The 26,966-nt window shown below is 42.5% G+C and overlaps 1 protein-coding gene across 15 annotated transcripts in view; it reads right to left on the bottom strand.

The window, feature by feature from the left end:
- The window catches only part of LYN (LYN proto-oncogene, Src family tyrosine kinase), a 213,302-nt gene that overhangs the window by 11,694 nt on the left and 174,642 nt on the right, over nt 1-26,966 (bottom strand). For all 15 annotated transcript variants that reach the window (XM_029591297.1, XM_029591300.1, XM_029591294.1 and 12 more), the window contains 2 exons: nt 15,117-15,270; nt 8,465-8,596 (listed from right to left, as the gene is read on the bottom strand). In XM_029591297.1, coding sequence (XP_029447157.1) covers nt 8,465-8,596; nt 15,117-15,270 — 286 coding nt within the window. The remainder of the gene's footprint in view (nt 1-8,464; nt 8,597-15,116; nt 15,271-26,966) is intronic.

Below are 26,966 nucleotides of genomic sequence, written 5' to 3'. Positions count from 1 at the left end.
GAGAATTTGAATTTGACTCGTGCAGACGTCCGAGTGCGCTGGTTTGGAAAAGGGGGGATGACATGGGGCGCATTGTGTGACATTGTGCAAGGCAATATTGACAGATGTGGGTCCCTAACTGGATAGTTATTCATTTAGGCGGTAACGAGGTCGGCAGGTTGCCTTGTTGGGAATTAATCAAAATTATTCGTAAGGGCTTGGCTGCCCTTATGAATCGCTTGCTTGACACTAAATTGGGTTGGTCTGATGTGATCATTCGACTCCAGCACCGGGAGGAGCCCACATGGCGTCACGGTGCGAAGAAAAAAAAAAAATTGAACCGGGGGGTTCTGGAATAGACATCCGTGGTCCTGGGAAGTCCTGGGGGGTTACTTTGTTGGGGACGGGGTACGCCTTTCCGCAGTGGGGATAGATCTGTTTAATGCTGCCTTGGTGGAGGGGGTTCGCCTGCAGATGTGTTAAAGACAAGGGCCACAGTGGGGGTACAAAGGCCGTAAACGGTCTTTGTTGGTGGCGGAAAACCCGAGCCATATGTTGTATTGTATATTGTGAAATTGTAATTGACTGTTCGGAGGGGGGGGGGAGGAATGCCCGTGTAACTTGGGGCCGTTACACGGGAAGGCCTAAAGAGCAAGGGGGGGGGGGGGGGCCGATGCTCAGGCCGCAAAGCTTACCCTCGCTAATGCCGTGGCGGGGTAAGTCGGGGGGGGGGGGGGGGGCGGCAAATTGCTAGCTTACCACCGGGCCGCGGTGGTAAGCGAAGAAGAGGAGGCGGCCAAGGAGGGGGAGGGGCATTGTTATTTGGATGCATGTTAAGATAGCGGCTCGGGTTATGTTAATAAACTGCGGCCTTTGTTAATACCATACAGTTGTCAAGTAGTTTTATTACAGGGGGGGGGGGGGGGGGGGGGGGGGGGGGGGGGGGGGGAGAGGGCGGAACTGCAGCTGCCGGAACGAATGTCTCGAGTCCCAATGTTAAAGAATTCAGAGATGAAGAAATCCGAGGGGAGGAATACGAATACCTCTGCACACGCAAGTTCTATGTTCTTCTATCCAGACATAACATCTGTCAACACAGCTTTCCAGCATTGAACTGAAGACTTATCCGGTGAGATCCATTGAAATAAGATTCACTTCTTTGCAATAGCCATATTAATAAATCATACTTGGAGCCCTTTAGACCTTCTATCTCCATCCCACACAGGCATAGCATAGAGTCGCATGGAATCGTAAAGCCCAATAAACCAGTTAGAAAATTCATAACCTCTTCCCAGAATTTATGTATTTCAACACAATCCCACACTCCATGGCATAAGGTTGTATTTTTAGCAGAACATTTAAGACAATCTGCTGATTCTATTAAATGTGCCTGAAATGCTCTATAAGAAGAAAATACAATACAATAGATTATTTTCAGCCCTTGCTGGTTTAGCAGAACAGAGTCTGTGGTCCTATACACAACAAATATGCTAGCACATGTGTCATCATCTGTTATTTCCCTTCCTAAATCCACACTGCATTATGCTGAGAGCATGTGTGCCATATTGCATGTCATAATTATATGAAGATAGTTATACAAGACCAACAGGCTATACCTTTTCAACTTATAGATTTGAATTAGATGTTAAAAAGCTACAGAACTACAACGAATAGCTGGAAGACTAATCCTAAATGAATAAAGTGAGTAATTTGAAAAATTGACAAAACATTTCAATCTCCAAATTTTTGCAATACCTGAAGGAATGTAGTTTATTAGTTTGTGTGTCAGCGAAGGAGACAAAAGTTTCAATTCCCTTCAAGGCTAAAGTGTGGAAAATCTTGCAGAATCCTCATCTGGAAACAAAGGATTTCCCCATAAAGGCATCCAATATGAAAAGACAATAACTGTTTGTAGAAATTTCCAAGCCTCTCTCATAGATGTCAATAAGGAATCCAGCATATCTATGAGCAAATCTAGTGTCTCGGCAGGTAAAAGAAACCGTAAATCATCAGGAGAGACCAACCTGTTCTCTAATGAATATTCTGAATATTAAGCAACAAATCCCAAACAGTCCCCTAATGACCTCACAAATGCTACATTATATAGTTTAAAATTGGGAAATTCCCATCCTATTCTCAAGATAGATAATTCAGTTATGAATAAGTGTGTTCTCCTTCCTCTCCAAATAAATGTTGAGCAAATCTGATTCAACACTAATATCTATTCTAGTTAAGATTATCAGCAATATTTGCAGGATATACAATTAAGGTAAAAGAACTATCTTCACTAGAGCAATACACCCGACCATGGAAATGGGAAAAGATATCCTACTTTGAGTTTTTACTTTAAAGTTTTGATATATTTTTTGGATCATTTAGACGGTACCATTGTTGTAGATCCCTTTGTATAAAAACCCCAAAATATTTTCTGGAGTCACCCACCCATTGTAGAAGAAAATTTGGCCACTGGTCTTTTAGCTGACCCAATAAATGTAAAGCCGCAGTCTTTTGCAAGTTCAATTTAAGCCCTGAGAAGTTACCATATATCCTGAACAAGTAGAAAAAGTAAAACATCGCCCGCAAATAACAATGCTTTCAGTGGTGAAAAATCCCCGTGCTGTAGTTCATTGTGTAACATTTTCAACAGCAAGTACCAAAGGCTCTAAAATGAATATAAACAATAAAGGAGGTGCAGGAGAATCCTGCCTTTTTCCTCTCACTAATGAGGTAGAAGACGAGTACATCCCATTCACGTTTATCTGTGCTTCCGGATTAAAGTACCTGTATTGCATCTAAAATATGCCCACTAAATCCAAAGAAATCTAACACAGTATCTAAAAAGGACCATGAGACCCTGTCAAAGGTCTTTTCAGCTCGAAAGCCTATTAACAAGGACTCTCTCATCTCCTGTTTATTACTCATCTCTAACTAGGTTAACAAGTGACAAACATTAATACTTGACTACCTCCCATGAACAAAATCCGCTTGACCCTTGGACACTATCCCAGGCAATACATGTTTAAGTCTATTTGCCAGTAGGTTAAGCATACATTTTTATATCTTGATTTGACAATGAAATAGGATGATATGAAGAAGGCAGCTTTTCATTTCTACCCGGTTTAGAGAAAAACCACAATGTGGCCATCATCAAAATATCTGGCATTTTGCCTTGAACAATAATCTGGAAGAATTCTTTTAACAGTATCCAACAATAAGGGTTTAAGGGATTTATAAACTGCTGCGCTGTTGGGACATCTTTACCCAGTGATCTGAAATTTTTAAAGTGTTTATGACCTCTGAAATCTCTTCTACTTGAAAAGGTCGATTCAAAAATTTTATCTGCTTCATTTGTAGGTTCATAGATTCTCCACTTCTCAGGTAAAAATACTCGCACCTACCAAGCTGGCCTTCTCCATGACGCCTTTACTGCCTTGGGGGAGAACCCTTAAAGAACACAGCACTGGGCAATGATCTGATATTACCAGTGCCTTGATCTTAGAAGTTTCCACCCATGAGAACAGTTGTTCTGATAATAGAAGATAATCTATGCGAGATTTAGTATCATGTGCTCTAGCATAGTGAATGAAATCCTTCATTGTGGGATTTAAAGTTCTCCAAACATCTATAACTGGAATAGTATTACACAAAAAATGAACACCTTTATTGAGTCCTAAGGTCTACCTTTACAGTTTGATTGCCTGTCCAGTACTCCATCTCTAATACAATTAAAGTCCCCATCCATCAATATTAGTGCAGGTCCCAGTGAATGAACATGATCCACAACCCTTGTAAACAAAGAATGAACATAACTATTTGGGGCATATATTGATGTCAGAATTATATATTTCACAAATAATTTCCCCCGTACAATAATAATGCACATCTGGATCAATAATAGTTTTAACCATCTGAAAGGACACCGAGTGATGAAGCAATATATTAACCCAGCACATTTTTTAGATTCCATGGGCAACAAAAACTTGATTCACCCATTTTTTTCAAAAGTTAAAAAAAAAAGTAAGTAAATAAAAATAAAATAAATAATAAAATAAATAAAATATATTACCCTACAACCTATTTAAGCGAGCAAGAACTTTCTCTCATTTCACTGGTCTGCATAACATTGCAATGTTCCAAGATATCCATTTGATTTGGGGTCCCATTTTAATCCAAACAAATATTAAAAATCAAACAGATTGTCTCCATTTCCTCATATGTATGCTTTATCTCGATATATGCACCACCCATAAATAGCCAGTTCTGACTATTCTCCATGTTCAAGATCATCTACCCAATGGTCTTCTCTAATTGGTAAACCCATCTCCTCCCTTTCCCAACCCCCCAAACCTGAAACAGAAAAATCATTCTTTCATTTGGAGAGCAGAAACCACTTATGTATGTGAGTAGATGCTATCCCCAACCCTCCCCCGCTCCTACCTCAGCTTTGAAAAATGATAGCATAATAAATCAACTTTACAGCTTAAACCCAACCATAGAACACTAATGGTATCACCATCCCAGGTATCTTTGTTAAATTAAGAATCACACTGATCAGTCTCCATTCTCATAAAGATATAAGTATCCATTCACAGCAATTCATAGATGCTGAAACCAACTATGTCTTTTCAGGAGCAAAATAAACTCCAGGTAAAAAGAAATAGTCACTGTTATTTTTACCCAAAACTACAGTATGTGAAATATTTCTAGATACTATGGAAGCAATGGGCTGGTCACAATTCATAACCAACCCCACTCAAAGCTGGACACACACTTGACCTAATAACAATAACTGCATAATCAACTCATCTCACTACATACTACCATCACCAACTAATAAAAGCAGAAATAATCCTCCTCAATACACAGCAAGCAAAATCACATATTAATTAATCATCCACATATAGGAAAAAGACAACCAAAAATACTCGGAAAATAGCTGATTTTAAATATGATAATGCCTCCTCAGCATTTGACTCCTGGGACAAAATCATCAATGAAATAGCTGATAACCTATGCCCAGTCCAGGAAAAAACATACCAGAAAGAACTTAAAACATCTACAAAAAAGAAACCTTGGTATAGTGAAGAGCTAAGACACACTAAACAAACCCTGAGAAAATATGAAAAGCAATGGCGGAAATGCCAATTCACAAAATCACTAGAAATATACAAATTCCATTTAACAAAATACCAAGAACAAATTAATAAAGCAAATAAAAGACTATTACGCTAAACAGATTCATGGTGTAATATTTAATCCCAAACTACTCTTCAAAACTGTTAAAAATTTAATCAAGGACCCATCTTCCTCAATCTCGAACTACAACTTTTCAAAGAACTCATGCAATTAAATATGCCACTTCTTTGTTAAATAAAATCAATAGGTTAAACACAATTCTCCACCTGCCTACTAACAAAAGAACATGAAGAAAAACTTCAGCAAGCAAAATGGAACTCATTCAACACAGTATCTAAATTTAAAATTAACAAAATCATCACAAAAATTAAGCTTGCTATACACACCCCACTGGATCCAATTCCTGCAAGTTCCCTGAAAACAATACACAGTGTAATCACGCCAACAATCACAACCAAGATCAACCACTCACTATCAGAAGGATTGGTCCCCAATAAGGCAAATCAAGCTGTGATTAAACCCATCCTAAAAAATAAATCTGCAGAAGTAATGATTGGGACAAATATTGACCAATATCCAACCTGCCTTTCATTGCTAAGACCTAGAAAAAGCAGTGTTACCACAATTAGAAAGCTACCAAGAAGACATCTATACCCTAACCAATTCAGTTTCAGAAAAGATCGCTCTACAGAAACCCTTCCATTTCCCTAACTGACCGTCTACTACTGGGGTTCGATAATGATGAATCTTATATCCTGGTTACTAATTGACATAACTGCAGCCTTCAACACTAGACTATACTCTGCTATACCACTAGCTGGGAAAAATTGGAATAGATGGAACTGTTATCAAATGGTTCTCGTCCTTCCTAGCAGACAGATCATTCCAAGTCAAACTGGACAATCACATATCTAACACCTTCCCAATCGATACAGGTCTCCCCCAGGGGTCAGCACTCAGATTCCCTATTCAACATTTACATGCTGCCACTATGTGCATTACTAGTGGAACTAGGAATCAAATTCTTCCTTTATGCAGACGACATACAATTCTACATCTCATTCGACATCATTTGAAAAAACTACCTTGACTGTCAACATACATGAAGCAATACAACAAAGACTAACTCAGCTGAAATTTACACTAAACACAAAAACTGAAATTGTATGGTTAAGTGGAAATTCCACGATAATCAAACCGCCAATCCTAACAGGAAACTTTAACTTTACCCATTCAGATCAGGTATGAGACCTAGGAATACAGACTGATATGAATTTGTCAATGAAAAAGCATATAAGCAAGCTAATTAAAACAGGATACTCCAAGCTTAGAATATTACATAGACTGAACCTTTACTAATAATACAGGATTTCCGCACTGTTCTCCAAACACTAATATTTTCCAACATAGATTACTGCAACTCCCTATTACTAGGCCTACCCTCTGGACTCATAAAACCATTACAACTACTACAAAATGCCTCAGCCAGACTACTACTAGGGACAAGGCCATTTTATCACATCACCCTCTTGCTGATAGCACTGCACTGGCTTCCTGTACAATCCAGAATTCATTATAAAGTATTGATTCTAATTTTTAATATCATCAACAACATTAACCTATGCCTTTTAGGAATGACTATTCAACCATCCGCATCGCAGAGAGCCCTAAGATCACAATACAAAGGACTTCTAAAAATGCCGACAACATGGAGCACACACAACGCAGATAAGAGATCGAATGTTTTCCATATCAGGCCCAAAGTTATGGAACTCTCTACATCTGATAACAGAAGGAAAGATTTTCAAATGGAAACTGAAAACATGGCTCTTTAGAAATAATCTAACGTAAAATGCCAATAAACTGATAACGTCACTATCAAAACTTTAAACAATATTAGTAAATTGGGCAAAAAGAACTGAATGTTGTAAAGTGTAAAAAGACTTCATTCTGAGTATGGCATATAGGATAATGAAATGAAAGTTATAGGTTACATTCCTCCCTAATAACACCTTAATTAACTTATACTTGATGCTGACGTGTTGACCTATAATAGGTATTTATTATTGTAAGAAACTAGACGATGCATTAATATGACCTAGATTATGTATGTATTAGCTGTTTGTATTGACCCAGAATATGAATGCCTACCTAGAATGAGAATTTTGACCCATGCTGCATATCATCTTCTTTAATCTCAATCAATAACAGTTATGCAGCTTCTTTAATTTAGAAAATTAGCCATCATCACTGTCTTTTATCACAGACCCATCGCAAGAAATCTCACCATTAGCGGTGACCACAGTCATACAAGTCCAGTTAGGTCAAATAATCCATGTATTTTTTTTTGCTGTTTCCAGATTGTCAAAAACCTTCATGGTACTCTTGTACCAGATTCACAACTGGGCCGGGAAATGCAAAGCAAAGTGAACGTGCCTCTTTGTTAGCACTGAGCACAACGGCACAAACTCTTTCCTCTTAGTCAAAACTTTAAAGCGAGTAATCCTGAAATATTTTTATGGTACAATTCTGATATTTTATAATAGACCTTTTTTGATAGAATTGCAGGATCATTTGTTTGTGATCAAAGTTAAGCAACCTCGCAATCACTATTCTTGGCTGTCGATTGTTCTTTTTCATTCCGATTCTGTGTGTTCGTTCTATTATCAAAAGGGCCCTGAAGCTCAGTGAGGCCCAGCACTTCCAGCAACCATGCAGTTTATATTTCTGCTCCTCTATACCTTCTCCGAATCCCATGGAGCGCAGATTGTTATGGCAGGATCAATTTTCTAACTCCTCAATCTTATTTTGAGCCAGAATAATTTTTCTCAGCTTTTGTAGCTTTCCTATGCACAATGTATCATTCTCTACTACTGATACTCTGCCTTCAACTGTCTCTAATAAAAAAAAAAAAAGTCAGATTTTGGGCTTTGAAGTCTAATATCTGCTTGGAAATCTCATCCATTTTACCCGTGATGACAGTGGTCAATGCTGCTGTTATTTCATCTACCACTATGCATCCAGGCCACACTGCATACTTTTGTCTTGTCCAGTAGCCATCTTGTCTTCTACACATTTTGGTTTCTCTTTCTGTTTTTTTTTTTCCCAAGCTTAGCCAGCACTCCACTTGGTGATTTTTGCATTTATCTAATCGATGGAGATATGATCTTGCTGCAAGAGACTTTTCTGCAGTTTCAAGTCTACTAATTGCTGCAATATTCATTGATTGCCCAGAATCACCACAGCACGTGATTTTCTGCATATAAGCTATTTTCTTCTGCTAAAATACCTATTAAGCATAGTAAAATATAGAGATGTGTAGAACTTAACAGTAGAGGGTTTACACTACCTGGATATGGGATTTTTCCATAGGTGACAATTTCATATAGGAGAATTCCAAAGGACCACACATCAGACTTAATTGTAAAGGATCCATAGTTGATCGCTTCAGGGGCTGTCCATTTAATAGGGAACTTTGCACCTAAGAGACAGAAAACATTCGCTTTTGACGATGTATACTATTTAATTGGAAAGCGCAGGGCACAATAGCTATAAATACAAAATTAGCTCCCGCCTGCATATGATCAGCTCTGTAAAGCATAATGCACACAAGAAAAAAAAAATAAAGTAAGAAGCATCAATACCTATTGGATTAGATACATATTTAGGTGCAACATTCACCCCCTCTACAATTTTGTATAGGACTACAGACCTTTAAGAATTACATAAGAACATGCCATACTGGGTCAGACCAAGGGTCCATCAAGCCCAGCATCCTGTTTCCAACAGTGGCCAATCCAGGCCATAAGAACCTGGCAAGTACCCAAAAACTAAGTCTATTCCATGTAACCATTGCTAATGGCAGTGGCTATTCTCTAAGTGAACTTAATAGCAGGTAATGGACTTCTCCTCCAAGAACTTATCCAATCCTTTTTTAAACACAGCTATACTAACTGCAAATTCTTTTCATTGCACATGCCTGACTGCCTTCTAATCCCAGACTCCAAATCAGGGAACAGAAATCAAAATAGGATTCAGCAAATTAACAATAAGTCACCAAGGAAGGAAAATCTGGTTCTATACTGCTCGAAAATATAGAGGAAAATAACTTTAGAAAATGATTTTTAATGTGAAATAGTATCTGACTGCATGCTTTATCTATATAAAAAAATGTGGGTGTATATAGGTGAGGCTGGGAAGGGGGCTAGACTGCTAAATCATTTGGAAATGGGCCCCAGTGATGTCGGATACAGAATGGCATTATGTTTCACTCTGCAAGCTGGCGTCTTGTATGAATTTCACTGTTCTCTACAGCAACATTATCAATCACTTTTCACTGGACTGGTCCAACAAGTATGGAACGAGTAATTTGGGTCTACTGAGTCAAACACAGATGTGCCAGAGACCCCCCATACATTGTAACAGCATTGACCTAAATTTACCCAAATTATTTTGGCCTCTGGAGTACAAGTAGAAACCCAACACCATACACAGCTCATATTGATTCCTACGGTGGTAATATGTGAATACTTTTAAAATATGGAAGGCTTTGGAAAAAACAGGAAATTCAGCTTACACAAGCCATCATCTTTTTACTCTACTGGATAGCTCTCCAGCGCCCCGCAATGATTTAAAGAGCCTTCCCCTGCTTTTACACTGGATAAATGTTTCCATGTGAAAACTACTTTGTGGAGTCAAAAGGGCAAAACCAATCTCTTGGGGGGGAGGGGAAGAGCAAGCATGTCAGAGTAAATAGTTGGTTTAGCTGTTGCTTTTATGCACCATGGTGCTAATGATGTTTGCAGTTTAGTTTTCTTTATTTTTTTTTAAATCACTAAAGCTCTTAAGCTAAAAGCCCAATATTGTAGGATTTGCATTTTATGCAGACTCACAATTGGGGCTTTTCTGATTACCTGTTTTCCTGCCAATAAAGCCATCAATCAACAGTTTCCTACAATTATATTGGTCTCGTCTGCTATTCCGTTGTGACTACTTGAAGTTCATCTTGAAATTTAAGTAGAGCCCTGGCTCTTAGTGAATACTGTCAAAGTTCCCAGGCACTTGTGCAAAACTTGTATATGTAATGTGCTGTGTCTTCTTTTTCCAAGCTTGCTACCATGCTACAACAAACAGGGGGGCTCCTTTCACTCCCCCAGCCTTTTCCACCCCAGACTAATGCCATCATATTTTATTATCTCTAGGAGCCTTTAAAAACCCAAAGCTACCATTCCCGGATAGGGATGTGAATCGTGTCCTCGATCGTCTTAACGATCGATTTCGGCTGGGAGGGGGAGGGAATCGTATTGTTGCCGTTTGGGGGGGGTAAAATATCGTGAAAAATCGTGAAAAAATCGTTAAAAAATCGAAAAATCGAAAAAATCGAAAAACCGGCACATTAAAACCCCCTAAAACCCACCCCCAACCCTTTAAATTAAATCCCCCACCCCCAAATAACTTAAATAACCTGCGGGTCCAGCGGCGGTCCGGAACGGCAGCGGTCCGGAACGGGCTCCTGCTCCTGCATCTTGTCGTCTTCGGCCGGCGCCATTTTCCAAAATGGCGCCGAAAAATGGCGGCGGCCATAGACGAAAAAGATTGGACGGCAGGAGGTCCTTCCGGACCCCCGCTGGACTTTGGGCAAGTCTCGTGGGGGTCAGGAGGCCCCCCACAAGCTGGCCAAAAGTTCCTGGAGGTCCAGCGGGGGTCAGGAAGCGATTTCCCGCCGCGAATCGTTTTCGTACGGAAAATGGCGCCGGCAGGAGATCGACTGCAGGAGGTCGTTCAGCGAGGGTTCCGGCGCCTCGCTGAACGACCTCCTGCAGTCGATCTCCTGCCGGCGCCATTTTCCGTATGGAAACGATTCGCAGCGGGAAATCGCTCCCTGACCCCCGCTGGACCTCCAGGAACTTTTGGCCAGCTTGTGGGGGGCCTCCTGACCCCCACGAGACTTGCCAAAAGTCCAGCGGGGGTCCGGAAGGACCTCCTGCCGTCCAATCTTTTTCGTCTATGGCCGCCGCCATTTTTCGGCGCCATTTTGGAAAACGATTTCCCGCCGCGAATCGTTTTCGTACGGAAAATGGCGCCGGCCATACGCGTATGGCCGGCGCCATTTTCCGTACGGAAAATGGCGCCGGCAGGAGATCGACTGCAGGAGGTCGTTCAGCGAGGGTTCCGGCGCCTCGCTGAACGACCTCCTGCAGTCGATCTCCTGCCGGCGCCATTTTCCGTACGAAAACGATTCGCGGCGGGAAATCGCTCCCTGACCCCCGCTGGACCTCCAGGAACTTTTGGCCAGCTTGTGGGGGGCCTCCTGACCCCCACGAGACTTGCCAAAAGTCCAGCGGGGGTCCGGAAGGACCTCCTGCCGTCCAATCTTTTTCGTCTATGGCCGCCGCCATTTTTCGGCGCCATTTTGGAAAATGGCGCCGGCCGAAGACGACAAGATGCAGGAGCAGGAGCCCGTTCCGGACCGCTGCCGTTCCGGACCGCCGCTGGACCCGCAGGTTATTTAAGTTATTTGGGGGGGGTTCGGGAGGGTGGGGGATTTAATTTAAAGGGTCGGGGGTGGGTTTTAGGGGGTTTTAGTGTGCCGGCTCACGATTCTAACGATTTATAACGATAAATCGTTAGAATCTGTATTGTATTGTGTTCCATAACGGTTTAAGACGATATTAAAATTATCGGACGATAATTTTAATCGTCCTAAAACGATTCACATCCCTATTCCCGGATCCCTTTCAAGCCCTCAGTGCAAATGTGAGATGCAGCAATATGGACAAAGATGAGAAGTCCATTAACAATTTTTAAAGATAATTGAATTGTGAATATTTATGCATGATAATTGAACAGCACTGTTGCCAAACAAACTTTTTATTAATTCAACCAATTTGTTTTACATTCTAAACTTAGGAAAGCAATAGAACATCAGGATTAAAAAGACAAGCAAGTTAAATCCATTACCAGCAAAAAGAAACACATTGCAGGAGAGTTTTGCAGGAGACTGAAGATGAACTGGGAACCAGGCTGGGGAGAAATGTTTGATTAGAAAACTAAATCCAAGAAAATTATTCTGAAAGTGTTTCAGAGCCTGCCAAAGGGGAACAGTTTTTAAGTGGGAGATTTTCAGCATATCCCCGCTGCCCCAGGTCTAGAGTTAAGATTATGACAACCTTAGCCTGAGGGGTGAGGGGTTTTGCCCCCAGACAGCAATAGGAGAGATCCTGGTTTTTGGGCACCTTCATAATTTGTCACCCCAAGCCAGTGGGCTCAGGGCCGGTGCAAGGGTATTGGGCGCCTTAGGTGACCCTTACGCTGCTGCCCCTTCCCCGGTCGCGCCCCCCCACCTCCCCACTTGTTTCGGCACCAACTGTGAGCTTCTCAGGGCCATACAGTCTCTATTTCTCTTTGCCGCGAGCAGGACATGCCCCGCTTACGGCACCACGTGAATGCTGTTCGGCGCCCCCTATGGCTTGGTGTCCTAGGCAACCGCCGAAGTTCGCCTAATGGATGCGCCAGCCCTGGGTGTGCTGCGAAAAGAGCCGAATATGTAAAGTTGAGCCGTCAGCAGTCTTGATTTTTTCTTCCTGTCTGCAGGATGCCCTCCTGCCAGCAGAGGGGGTCAGAGAGCAGCACCTATCTGCTCCTGCTTTCCTCTCTGTTAGCTCTCTCTAGTCTTGCTGGAGAAGCTGCCCTCATGCTTCTATTGCAGAGGCAAGTGACAGAGGAGGAAGAAACAGCACTAGGTAAGTGCTGCTCAGATTTCTGCCAGCTACGGGGAGGGAAGGGACAGGAAGGAGCAGCGCTAAATGTATTGGGCAGGTAAGTGGAGGGAAAATGCATGTGCCACAGAGGGTTAAGGGGGGAAGAGGGAAGGGAAGGTGATGATGACAAGGGATAAGGAAGGTGATGATATACTAGGGTGGTAGAGGGAAGGTTATAAGTTGATGAGGTCGGGGAGAGGGAAGATTAAGATGATGATGATGGTGCCAGAGGGGTAGAGGGAGGGGGAGGGAAGAGAAAGTGGTGATGATTCCAGGGGGTGGAAAGAGAGAGAAAAGGGAAGTGAAGAAGGTGATGACGCCAGGGGAGAGAGAGAAAAGAAAAAGGTGCTGCTGATCCCAGAAGGGAAGAAAGATGGAAAGAAAAGAAAAGATACTAGTGGGGTGGAGGGTGAAGGTAGTGATGCCAGGGGAGGGAAGGAATTAATGATGCCAGTGGTAGAGTGTGCTGTTGGTGATACCACATCAGGGGGTGGAGGATGAGAGAAAAGGAAAGGGAAGAAGGTGATGATGCCAGTGGAGAGGGGGGACAGAAGGTGGTGCTGATGTCAGAAGGGTAGAAAGAGAGGTAAGGGAAGAGAAAGTGATGATACCAAGGGGATGGAGAGTAAAGGTGATGATTATGCCAGGGGATGGAGGGAGAGGGGGAGAGGGAAGGTGGTAATGTCAGAAAGGTGGACAGAGAGGGAAGGGAAGGTGGTGGTGATGTTAGGGGATAGGGAAGATTTAAGGTGATGATGGTGCCAGAGAGGTGGGGGAGAAGAGAAAGTAGTGATAATGCCAGGGGCTAGAGGTAGAAGGTGGTGATGATGCCAGTGGGTGAAGGGAGAGAGTTTGGGTAGCAGGAAGGAAAGAAAGTGGTGATATAAGGAGAGAGGGCAGAAAAGGTGGTGATGTTGCCATATGTGTGGATGTAGAAGGAGGGAGATGATGCCATGAGAAAGGAAAAGAAGGTGATGATACCAGGATTGTGTGGAGGGAGAGGAAAAGGAAGGAGATGATGCCAGGAGGGTAGGGTGGGGGGGGGAAGGATGGGAAGATAAGATGATTATGACGACAAGGGAGTGGAAGGAAGAGTGATGGGTAGAGAAGGTGATGGTACCAAGTGTTTGGGGGGGGGGGGGGAAGGAAAGGGAGCGTGATAATACCAGGGGGTAAAGGGGGAGGGACAATGATGGAGCTAGAAGTGGGGGGAGAGAGAAGAGAAGGTGATGGTGTGCTACTATAAAGTGACCCCTGTGCCAGATGTGCCATGACCCAAAAAAGGCTGGGAATCACTGCCCTAGACTATGCCTAAACCCACCTTGTCCCACCCCCCGTGAGCTTTTCTTTTCTCCCTACCAAAACAACTCTAGACCCTCTTCGCTTCCTTTCCATTGGCTAAATTTTCATCGGGACAGGAGGAAGGAGAGAGCTGCAGGAGAGATACATGTGCCCCTCTCACAAAGCTCCCTCTGGAGCTACTTCCTCCGGATACAATCCCTGATCGCGGTCACTCAGCGCAAAGCCTCATTCTCAGTAAGCACCACCTTGCTGTGGAACTTGGAAAAGCTGTGCAGCTCTCTGGAGTCCAGCAGCTTTGCAGCCATCGCCTCCTCTTTCAAGTCCAGGTGAACCCAGCACCTAAGCTGAAGCCCAGGCCCATGCATGCGCCTATATATAGAACTTGGAAAAGCTGTGCAGCTCTCTGGAGTCCAGCAGCTTTGCAGCCAATGCCTCCTCCTCCTTCAAGTCCGGGCGAACCCAGCGCCCATATGTAGAACCCGGCCCGGAAAGTGCAAGCTAGGGAGGCATCGCATGAGGCGAGTGGAGCAATCGATTTTGCGGGGCATGGCCAGTTGCCTACGCTGATGTTGCATCGGCCAGAAGATATGTCTGTGCCTCTCCTAGTGTGACCTGGATTGGGGTTGGGCTTGTGCATGGAATTTCGCTCCACAGAGTGCAGAACTGTGCTACTTGTGCTGGGGGAGGGAGTTAGGACGTCTCATCTTAGCAGACCTACCAAGTCTCTCACCGGCTCTCTGCCTTCCAACCTGCCACTGGGCAGGAGTTCAGGCTGCCAAAGCAGGAGTCTCTCGCTGCTTGCAGGAGACTTGGTAGGTCTGTTTATGATCCATAAATCACATCTTGCACTTTCATTAGTCAATCTAGACTAAAGCCTTATTTATTCACTGCTGGCATAGCTCAGATAGCCTATAAAATTTAAATTAGCATCATACATACCTTCTCTAGCAGTGTACTCATTATCTTCAATTACTCGGGCCAGGCCAAAATCAGCAATTTTGCACATCAGTGCTTCCGAAACTAGCACATTGGCTGCTCTAAGATCTCGATGAATATAGTTTTTCCGTTCAATGTATGCCATCCCCTCTGCAATCTGTAACAAAACGGCAACATTTCTTTATACAGCTTCATACCATCCTGTAGATAATCACAGCCCTTGACAACGTGTCCAATTCTCTCAAGTCTTTCAAGCTTTTCAAATTCTGCTCTTCATCTGGAGAAAGTATCATGAAATCCTTTCCCTGAAACTCCAGGGATACATGACTAGACCACTCTGCTTCAAGGGTGGGCATTAAGGCTGTGGACCTTTTTACCATAGCCCTGAAAACATCATTACACAACATAATGCGCCATGGAGTGAAAAAATGGCACCTGCAAACGGAGTGTGATTAACATAGGAGACATTTTAGTGACAGGGATACATTATTTTCCATTTCTTTTTGAAACTGTGATGCTATTTTATTCTAATGGACTTTAAACTAGTATTATACACAGAGAGGTGAATTTTCAAAAATACGTGCGGGCGTACATGTGCGCGTGCTACCCGGTGCGCGCACACGTACGCCCGATTTTATAACATGCCCGTGCATGTTATAACATCGGGGGTCGGCGCACACAAGGGGGTGCAGAATTGTACACCCTGTGCGTGCCGATGCCCGCAGGCTTCACCCGTTCCCTTCTCCCTAATCTGACCTTCCCACCCTCTTCGCCTAAACTATCACCCCCCCTTGCCCTAAACCCCCCCAAATTTTTTATTTTACCTTTTGCACGCGCCACGATCGACACAGCGGCAAATGGCTGCTGTGCCGGAGGCCTCTGGCCCGCCCCCTTTTGTAAAACCCCGGGACTTAGAAGCATCACCGGGCCTTTATAAAATAGGCCCAGCGCGTGTAAATCCTCTGGATTTATGCGCGTAGGGCTTTTAAAATCAGCCCCAGGGTGCTCTATCTTTGGTTTGTATATTTGGCACGTACTTTATACTGTGGATGTTATATTATAATCCGCATGGAGTGGATGATGGTGCGGAATATCAACGTTTGAAATAAATAAATCACTAAAATGCAGATGGCTCTGTTTATTCATTTATATAAAACGCATGTTTAACTAGGAACATTGACTGTAAGTAAAAAAAAAATAAATTACAACCTATGACATCACATACACAAGCAATGAAATATATATATATAGAAGCCATGAAACCAAACTAAATACAAATTCAGAGATGAGAAACACAGTATTTTGAATTTTTCTGGCCAGTACCTTGCATAATTTTGAGCTTTTTTCTATATCACCTTTTCATACACAGAATTCACACCCTTCTCTGTACTTTGTCCAGTGCAACTATATCTTTCTTCAGATGCAGTGACCAGAATTGTACACAGTATTCAAGATATGGTCTAAACATGGAGCAACACATAGGCATTGTGATATTTTCCATTTTATTCGCCATTCCCTTCCTAATAATTCCTAACATTGTTTGCTTTTTTGATTGCTGCAGCACACTGAGACAATGATTTCAATGTATTATCCACTATGGTAGCACCTAATATGGAACCTAACATCGTGAGATTACAGCATGGATTATTTTTCCCTATATGCATCACCTTGCACCTACCCACATTAAATTTCATCTGCCATTTGGATGCCCAATTTTCCAGTCTCACAAGGTCCTTCTGAATTTTATCACAATCTGAATAATTTTGTATCATCTGCAAATCTGATTACCTCACTTGTCATTTCTTTCCAGATCATTTATAAATATATTGAAAAGCACAGGTCCCAGTACAGATCCCTGAGGCACTCCATTGCCTACTCCCCTCCACTGAGAAAACTGACCATTTAATCCTACTCTGTTTCCTGTCTTTTAGCCAGTTTGTAATCCACAAAAGGACATTGCCATCCGTCCCATGACTTTTTACTTTTCTTAGAAGCCTCTCATGAGAAAATTTGTCAACTGCCTTCTGAAAATCCAAATACACTACATCTACCAGTTCACCTATATCTACGTTTATTCCAAAAAGTGAAGCAGATTTGTGAGGCAAGACTTGCCTTGGGTAAAGCCATGCTGACTTTGTTCCATTAAACCATGTCTTTCTATATGTTCTGTGATTTTGATGTTTAGAACACTTTCCACTATTTTTCCTGGCACTGAAGTCAGGCTAACTGGTCTGTAGTTTCCTGGATCGCTCCTGGATCCCTTTATAAATATTGGGGTTTATATATTTTGCAAGAGGACAAGGAGCTGGGAGAAAAGCAGCACATGCACAAAATAGTGTACAGATGGTAAAAGTTCACAACCCATATTACCACTCAATTGCTAGAGTGCAAGAAAACCTTTTAGGGGTAGATTTTCAAAGCAGCACGCGGGTGTACATGTGCACGTGCAAGTTATAAAAATCAGGGGTCGGCGCGCGCAAGGGGGTGCAGAATTGTGCACCTTGCTTGCGCTGAGCCGCACTGCCTTCTCCCGTTCCCTCCCAGGCCACTCCGAAATTGGAGCGGCCTCGGAAGGAACTTCCCTACCCCTCCACCCCACCTTCCCCTACCTTCCCCACCCTTTCCCCCTACCCATTTTTTTTTCTTCTCTCTTATTTCAAAACTTACTTCAGCCCTGGAGCTGAAGTAAGTTGCGCGCGCCGGCCAACTGCTGGCGCGCGATCCCCAGCACAGCAGCAAATGGCTGCTATGCCGGGAGCCTCTGACCCCACCCCCGCAATAAAGCCCCGGGACTTACACGCATCCCGGGGCTTTACGCGTGTCGCTGGGCCTTTTGAAAATAGACCCGGCACATGTAACCCTTGGAAAATCTGGCCCTTAGAGTGTATGTTAATCAAAATTAATACATTTTGCTCATTCTCTTTTTTTTTTTTTAGCGATCAGCCACACTATTGAATATAGAGAGCGCTCTTAAAGTTAGTTGGATAGCTTTCTCCAGCTTAATTTAGGACAGCTCTTTGGTGTAACCAGACTTAGGGTCTGATTTACTAAGGCTTTTCTCCCATTCTGTGTCTACGGGAAAATTCTTAGTAAATGAGGCCCTTAGCCAGATAACTTATCTGGCTAATGTATCTCCTCCCTGAAATTTAATATCCCCGGATAATAAGATATCAAGCTAAAATTTAGCCAGATAAGTCCCAAATATTAATTTAGCCAGATAACCTGCGAGTTATCTGTGTAAAAGCCTCTGAATATGGACCTGCTCGTGAATAGCGCACTAAATGCTATTTTAGTGTGCATGCAAAAACATTTAGTGACTTGATGCTAGAAATGTTTTCACACTGACATTGGTGAGTCTGAAAATGTGTTAGATGTCTAATGACCAACTTTTTGTCCTCAGGGTATTTTACTAATATTTAGTATACCATTATATATCATCATTAGTAACAAAGGATATCTGGAACACTGCTTGTGTGCACCATCACGTGCTGCCCACCAAACGTCTAACTGCTTATTAAAAGAATCATACAAAACATTGGCTAACAAGCATTTTGTATAATTCAGTGCAGCTTGCAGGAATACTAGGATATTATCTCTTGAGCATACAATGCAATGTAACAAATGGAATGGAGGGTAATGAAGGGTAATGCATGAATAATATTGTTTTAATGCTAGGGAGATCATTAACACACTTAGTGGGTCCTGTGGAATAAGTGTGTTAAGCATAAGTGGATTGTGCAATTGTATGTATATAATAAAAATTTCCTTTGAGCATTATAATTTGCTGAGTTCCTCTGTAGTGTATGTATATTTAGTATTGTGAACAGAAGTAGTGCACGGATATTATTTACCATGTAACAAATGGCAACATTTTATATCAATGGTAACAAAACTACCTCATAGAGAGGCTATCATTACAGTGACTTCCTGCAATTAGTTAAAAAAAAAAAAGATAGAGGTTCAGGGACTTTCCCAGGGTCATTCACAATTAGGGACAGCCAAGGATTCTGAAGATAAACTGGAGTCATCATCCTCCGTTCCAGTTCTATACACAAGACCATGGTGTGTTGAAAGAGAGCCATAAATACTTGTGTATGCAAACCATGGGACTGTAAATGGAAACTGGGTAGCACAGTGACGAGAAATTATGTAAGAGAGTGTGAAGAAATTTGTCTTTCCTTCTTATAACCTTCCTATATTTCCATTTCTCGCTTTTGAAACATGCCTACATGTTTTGAAATCAGAGTAGCTGAAGCAACCTTAAGTCCATATTAATTTAATTAAGAAATGGATGGTCTGGAAAATCCAAGATTTCTGGTTAGTGGAGCTTAGGCATATGGGACCAATGCACTTACAGGCCGATACAGTACGGTGAGCTCCGGCGGAGCGCACTGTTAACCCGCGATTGGACGCGCATTTTCGACGCACTAGCATTACCCCTTATTCAGTAAGGGGTCAAAAACACGCGTCCAACTCCCCCCGAACCTAATAGCACCCGCAACATGCAAATGCATGTTGATGGCCCTATTAGGTATTCCCGCGCGATTCAGAAAGGAAAATGTGCAGCCAAGCCGCACATTTTACTTTCAGAAATTAGCGCCTACCCAAAGGCACCTACCCAAAGTAAAAACTGCTTTTCTGTGCACCCTCCGACTTAATATCATAGCGATATTAAGTCAGAGGTCCCGAAAGTTACAAAAAGTAAAAAAAAAATAAATAAATTTGAAGTTGGCCCGTGGCTTGAAAACCAGACGCTCAATTTTGCCGGCATCCGGTTTCCGAACCCATGGCTGTCAGCGGGTTTGAGAACAGACGCTGGCAAAATTGAGCGTCGGCTGTCAAACTCGCTGACAGCCAACACTCCTGTCCAAAAAGAGGAACTAGGGACGCGCTAGTGTCCCTAGTGCCTCTTTTTACCGCCGACCCTAATTTGAATACTGAATCACCCGCTCTCCCGCGGACTTTACTGTATCGGCCCGTATGAGACTTTGAAGGTCTGTACTAGACAACAGCTGTGTGCTCGGGGCTATCTTTTAACCTGTGGTTGGAGGGACCCTATGGAAGTGTTTCATCTACACAGACACAAAAACGGAGCCGGTGGGAACCACTGAGGTAATGCCAGCTTTCGGGCAAGGCCACCAGCAGTGCAGGCAGGAGGAAAAGTGGTAGATCCAAGCTCGCACCCACCCAGGGCCTGCCGGCAGATTGAAGAAGCAGGTCTGAGCCGACTCTTCTCCTCCACGCCAAACCACAGAGCAGCAGAGATGGAAGCTGGAAGGAAGCATTTATTTATCATCTGCTGCTCTTCCCCACCTCACAGAGCTGACTGCACATTCTGCTCACAAGAATTAGCGACTGCAGGAGGAGGAGGAAAGCAACAGCTCTAATATGCTTTCTACTGCTCCCAAAGGGGTAAGAGAGAGAGATGAGAGGCAAGAGCAAAGGCTGCATGCAAGGAAGAATGGGTGAAAAAGCAAGGGGGATGAAGTGAGTGGAGCGGGCGAGGTGTGAGTACAGGGGATGAGAGAGCAAGGGGGATGAAGTGAGTGGAGCGGGCGAGGTGTGAGTACAGGGGATGAGAGAGCAAGGGGGATGAAGTGAGTGGAGCGGGCGAGGTGTGAGTACAGGGGATGAGAGAGCAAGGGGGATGAAGTGAGTGGAGCGGGTGAGGTGTGAGTACAGGGGATGAGAGAGCAAGGGGGATGAAGTGAGTGGAGCGGGTGAGGTGTGAGTACAGGGGATGAGAGAGCAAGGGGGATGAAGTGAGTGGAGCAGGTGAGGTGTGAGTACAGGGGATGAGAGAGCAAGGGGATGAAGTGAGTGGAGCAGGTGAGGTGTGAGTACAGGGGATGAGAGAGCAAGGGGGATGAAGTGAGTGGAGCGGGCGAGGTGTGAGTACAGGGGATGAGAGAGCAAGGGGGATGAAGTGAGTGGAGCGGGCGAGGTGTGAGTACAGGGGATGAGAGAGCAAGGGGGATGAAGTGAGTGGAGCGGGCGAGGTGTGAGTACAGGGGATGAGAGAGCAAGGGGGATGAGTGAGTGGAGCGGGTGAGGGTGTGAGTACAGGGGATGAGAGAGCAAGGGGGATGAAGTGAGTGGAGCGGGTGAGGTGTGAGTACAGGGGATGAGAGAGCAAGGGGGATGAAGTGAGTGGAGCAGGTGAGGTGTGAGTACAGGGGATGAGAGAGCAAGGGGATGAAGTGAGTGGAGCAGGTGAGGTGTGAGTACAGGGGATGAGAGAGCAGGGCATTAAAAAGCAAGGAAGAGGTGAAATCAATGGGGAAGAGATGAGAGAGAAAGAGGAGGGGGGGGGGAGGGATCAAACAGGTGAGAGCAGGGTTGAGAGAGAGCAACAGTGCAGAAAGATGAGAAAGTAGGAAAAAGCAAAGGGGAGAGGCATGAGAAGAAGGGATGAGAGACCAGAGAGAAGAGGTAAATATAGAGGGAGTGAGAAAGGATAAGCGATGAGAACGAATGGAGATGAGAGAGCAAAGAAGTGAGAAGTAAGGGGGAAGAAAGGAGAGAACAAAAGGGGGTAGAGGGTGAGTGGCAAGATCAAAGGGGCAGAGAGAAGGGAGCAAAAGGGGCAGAGAGGTAAAAGATTGGAGTGAGAGATTACAGGAGGCTACACAGGTGAGAGTGGTGGGGGGGGGGGGGGGAAGAGATGTGAGAGAAGGAAGAGAGTGAGGGGTGAGAGGTGTGAGTGAAGGGAAAAAACAGAAACCAACTGGGATCTAAAGCCCAGATACAAGAATTAAACTGGGTAGACTAGATGGGCCTTGCTGTCCCAGTCTATGTTTCTGTGAGATACATTTTCAAAGGGATGTGGCCATTTCATAACAGAATTAGGTGACTAGACGGGCCCCTTTGAAACTGTAGGGGTGCTGAGTGGATAAAGTTAGCACATTTGCCCTACCCAGTCCAATACTACAGAGTGTATCTGATCTCTGGCTTTACCCTCATCTTCTCCCCAGGAAGAATGCCCTCTGCTTGTCTCAGGCCCTCTGGAATTCAGTAGTTTGGCTGCCACGTTAATCCCTTGAATGCACAGAAATAAAGGTTAACAATGCATTTCTTGACTACCTTTTGAAAGCTAATACTCTTCTTCAGACCAGAATTCAAGCGAGCAACAGATGAGATTGCCAGGAAATATTAGTGTGGTTGCATTAAGTAAGTCATAAAAAGCATTCCAGGGACAGGGTGAAAGGGAAGGGGTAAGGGGTGTTTGATGGATGAGCAGAAGGCGACAGGCAATATTATTTTATGGTTCATAATGTGTTAAGAAATCTAGGTCTTTACTAACTCCCATTTTGTCAGTTTCGAAGCATCAGATCATATTAACTTTAAAAGTCTTGCATTCCTGGATTGTTTTAACATTTTACCTTTCCTTCTCTGGGATCCAGGGATCAGTTTTGCCCTCCACTGGGATAACTTCTGTGCATCCATGACTCTAGGTCAAGAAATACTCTCTTACATTACTCCTACCACTCTCTAGCCCTGCCAGCAACTGTTACTAAAGTAAGAAGCAATGACTGATTTTCCTTTATTTCTGATAAAAAGAAAAAAAAAACAAAACAAAAAACTAGAAAAAATAAATAGCAAGGCTTCTGATGACCTTTTCTAAAAAGAATTCCCCCAATAATGAAGTGATTATGCCATGCTAGCCCACATTTGCAGTTGCACATAGTCTGTGTTCCTCTTTTTCGCGAGCTTGAAAATGGAAAATAACGCACCAGCACTATTTTCTGCCTACGAACGCAAGTTGCAGGCCAGGAAGTCCAGTATGAGTTTCAGCTGAGAAACAGAGCACTTCACTTTCACATCAGGAAGGGGCTTGGCAACACCTCAAGTCATCAAGAAACAAAAAGACAAAGCAAACTTTAAAAGATTTCAAGCCCTCCTTTTCAATGGATTCTATAAAATATCAATAAGGTTTTGACTGAGCAGCATAATAAATCTTATTCCCTTAAAGCGGTCTGTTTCATGAATGAGAATTTTCTTGGAATGTAGGGGCATGTCACTTTATTTCAAAAAATCAAAATGAAACAAGAACACACAGGAGAATTATGGGTAAAAAAAAATATAAATAAATGACATCTCATTTTCAGGAGACTATCACCTGAAATAGCACAAGTTCTCAGGTCTTAGAGTCCCTGGAGCAGTGAGAACAAAAGGGGGGGTAGACGGCGAGTGACAAGATGAAAAGGGCAGAGAAAGAGCACAAGAGTTGAGAGAGCAAGAGGGTAGAAAGCAAAGGGGTAGAGAGGTAATAGATTGGAGTGAGAGATTACATGAGGCTATATAGGTGAGAGTCCAGAGTGTTCCTGTCGTCTCTGTACATTTCAAACTGAACCCTCCTGGGTAGACAGGAGGCTGATCTTTCAGTGGTAATTTTGAGTCTCATTTAGATACAAGGTACGAGCAATTCTGCCATTAAAAATGCATTGCAAAGTAAGCACGTACAATGCGCCATTTGCCTTGCGTTATTTCTGCAGACAGAGGAAGAAGGTAAAATGGTATATGTAGGTTTATAAATACAAACATACGTGAACAGTTTATTATCCACACCCCCGAATGCCTCTTAAATTTGGCTAACAGTATAGACTTTTAGGTGCTCTGAAAGGGACAAGTTTCACTGAGGATAATCTAGCAGCGTAAGTTTATTTATCCAGCTTGATCCCTTTGAACGCTGTCCTCGCAAAACCTATGGACATTTACTGGCAAACTTAAACACAGGAAGAGCAACACTGGGCAAACTTGAGACTTTGAAATGTTTATAAACATGAATTCTCAAAAGTTTCTCCAACATAGAAAATGGGAAAAAATACTTTTGCTGCTAATAAAATTGTATAATAACCTTTTGGGTAAAATGATCAGGAAATTTGTTTTGGCCATCGGAATCATTTACCCTGTGTCATTCAACAGGATTAGGTTTTGCTACTGAATTCCTTCATTTAAAATATGAACAAAAATAAAATCTTGGAGATCTGAGAAATACTGAATGGAGACTTATAAAAGATGGAGCTGTGAAGAGCTTGGATAAGGGAAAGGCAAAAAATTAGAAGAGGTCTATAATTGCCTACAGCAAACCTAGCCTATTTACAATACCTCTTCCACACCTAATTCCAATGGAATAAATAAGACTGAGTGCACCAGTTTAGGGGTGTGCAGTCATTTTCAAACACAGAAATAGCAACAAAATTTGCTTTGCTTCCAATCTGAAATGACATGCACAAAACCCACGTTTCACAGCTTCATTTTAATGAGCACTAAACAATTTTAAGACTTGCTACATCATTTTCATGCATGCTAAACAACAATAACAAAAAAGAAACTATATATATATATATATATATATATATATATATATATATATATTTTTTTTTATTTTTTTTTTTTTTACACCTTTCGTGAGGAACTAACTAAACAAAGTAGATAAGATGATGGAGCTGGATAGGATACCGCGAAAGGTTCTAATAGAACTTAGAGATGTTCTGGCAGCCCTGCTGGTTGATCTTTTAAATGTTTCCTTAGAGTCGGGAATAGTTCTGGAGTCCTGGAGATGGATGGATGTGGTTTCTGTTCATAAAAATGAATGTAAGGAGGAGGTTGGGAACTATAGGCCAGTTAGTCTGACCTCTGTGGTGAGCAAACTAAAGGAATCACTTCTAAAACAGAGGCTACTTCAGTTTCTGAAATCAATGGATTGCAAGATATAAAGCAGCATGGTTTTACCAGAGGTAAATCTTTTCAGACAAATCTGATCAATTTCTTTGATTGGGCGACCAGGCAATTGGATCGGGGAGAGCACTAGTGGTGTACTGCATTTGGATTTCAGTAAGACCTTTGACATGGTTCTGCATAGAAGACTTATAAATACATTGAACGCTCTTGGTATGGGACCAAAAGTATCTAAGTGGGTTAGAAATTGGCTGAGTGGGAGGCGACAAAGGGTAGTCGTAAACTGAGTTTTCTCTGAGGTGGGGCATTACTAGTGGTGTGCCTAAGACTGATTCTTTTCAACATTGTTGTGAGCGATATGGTGGAATGACTGTTAGGGAAAGTGTGTCTTTTTGCCAAAATCTGCGACAGAGTGGATAGCTAGGAAGATGTAGAAAACATGGGATGGATCTAGTGAAGCTCAAGGAATAGTCTAGGGTCTTGTAGCTAGGATTTAATGCTAAAAAATACATTTAGGATGCAAAAACCCAAGGGAGAGATGCAGTATTGGAGGTAGAGCATTTATCTAAAAATGAAGCGTGGGATCTGGGGGTGATTGTATCTGATGATCTTAAGGTGGCCAAACAGGTGGATAAAGTGATGGTAAAAGTCAAAATGATGCTTGGCTGCATAGGAAAAGGAATGGTCAGCAGAAAAAGAGGCAATATTGCTCTGTATAGGTCCCTGGAGAGACCTCCTTTGGATATAAACATTCAAAAGGATAAACAGGATGGAGTCTGTCCAGGGAGTGGCTATTAAAATGGTCAGTGATCATCTTTCTAAATCATATGGGGGATATACTTAAAGATCTAAACATGTTCACCCTAGAGGAAAGGTGAGATAGGGGAGATATGATAGAGACATTTAAATGACTCAAAGGTTTCCATGCACAGGAGGGAGAGCCTTTCTCAATGGAAAGGGGAGCTTCTAGAATGAGGGGTCATGGGATGAAGGTGAAAGGGGGAATATTTAGTTTAATAATTAGTGCTGTTTTTGATGCAGGTGATCGAGCCTAAAAATCATTTCCCCCTGAGGAAGCCCTAGCTGGGGTTAATGAGGGACTCTTTGATGGAGTTATTGAGAATTATTCATGTGAGAGAGCAAGTTGACTCATCAGCAGATGTTGATACATCTAGTTTGGAAAAGCAACACAAGTTGTTTGAGAAGATAAATAAGGCAAAGAAAATACTGGAATGGTAGAAGGAATTAAAGTCTGCTAAGTTTGATTTGAAATTACAGAGAAACAATCTTTTGAATAATTTATGAACATTTACATTTTTAATTGTGTGTCATCTTATATTATGGGTGGGATGTATTTTGTCTTTTATGTGATTTGAACATGCTGTGCATGAGCTAGTATAGTCGCCACATTTAGTAGTCAGGTGGACCTTTGGGACATTTTATATAATTGATGTATAAGAAATTAAAGTTTATGAAATGTATTTTATAATCTAATTTATAGGTTATCTGTTACTGCTTTGAGAGTAGTTAAGTTTTTCCTTCATACGTTTGAAAGGAAGTAGATTCAATGGTAATCTTAGGAAATCTTACTTTTCAGAGACAAAAACAGTACCTGAATTCAAGAAAGCATTGGATATATACAGGGGGTCTCTAAGGAACTGATGAGGATTATAAAGCTATATTAATTGGGCAGATGGGCAGATTAGATGGGCCATATGGACTTTTTGTATTGTCATGTTTCAACAACTTATATTGTTCATAAAATGGCATCTCTTGCTGACGACATGAAGACTAGGCTTCAGTTAACTTGGAGTTAGGAATGTGAGCAGGCTCATTGTATAACCATATATACTGGTGAATAATGTGGGAGAGCCTTGGTTGGATAAAATAAACTAAAAACAAAATCAAGCATATAACTGGTCAAAAAATAAAAGTGATGTGCAGATGATGAAAACAGCACAGCTCTGGCAATAAATATCAAAAGATCTCACAACCACTGTCTAGATCTATGGTTATTATGTGAGGTTTATTCATTGATGCTTGATATAAGCATGCTCACCTTTCATCATATGCACCTCTATGTGATTGAAAGAGATTAGGGAAGTATGCTGTAAGTGCAGATGCAAAGGATATTTGGTCTATGGAAACCAGACTAAGAGCTGAGGCAGCATA

The sequence above is a fragment of the Rhinatrema bivittatum genome, chromosome 2, assembly GCF_901001135.1.
Source record: "Rhinatrema bivittatum chromosome 2, aRhiBiv1.1, whole genome shotgun sequence".
NCBI classification, from domain to species: Eukaryota; Metazoa; Chordata; class Amphibia; order Gymnophiona; family Rhinatrematidae; genus Rhinatrema; species Rhinatrema bivittatum.
This window is presented reverse-complemented; position numbering and strand designations above follow the sequence as displayed.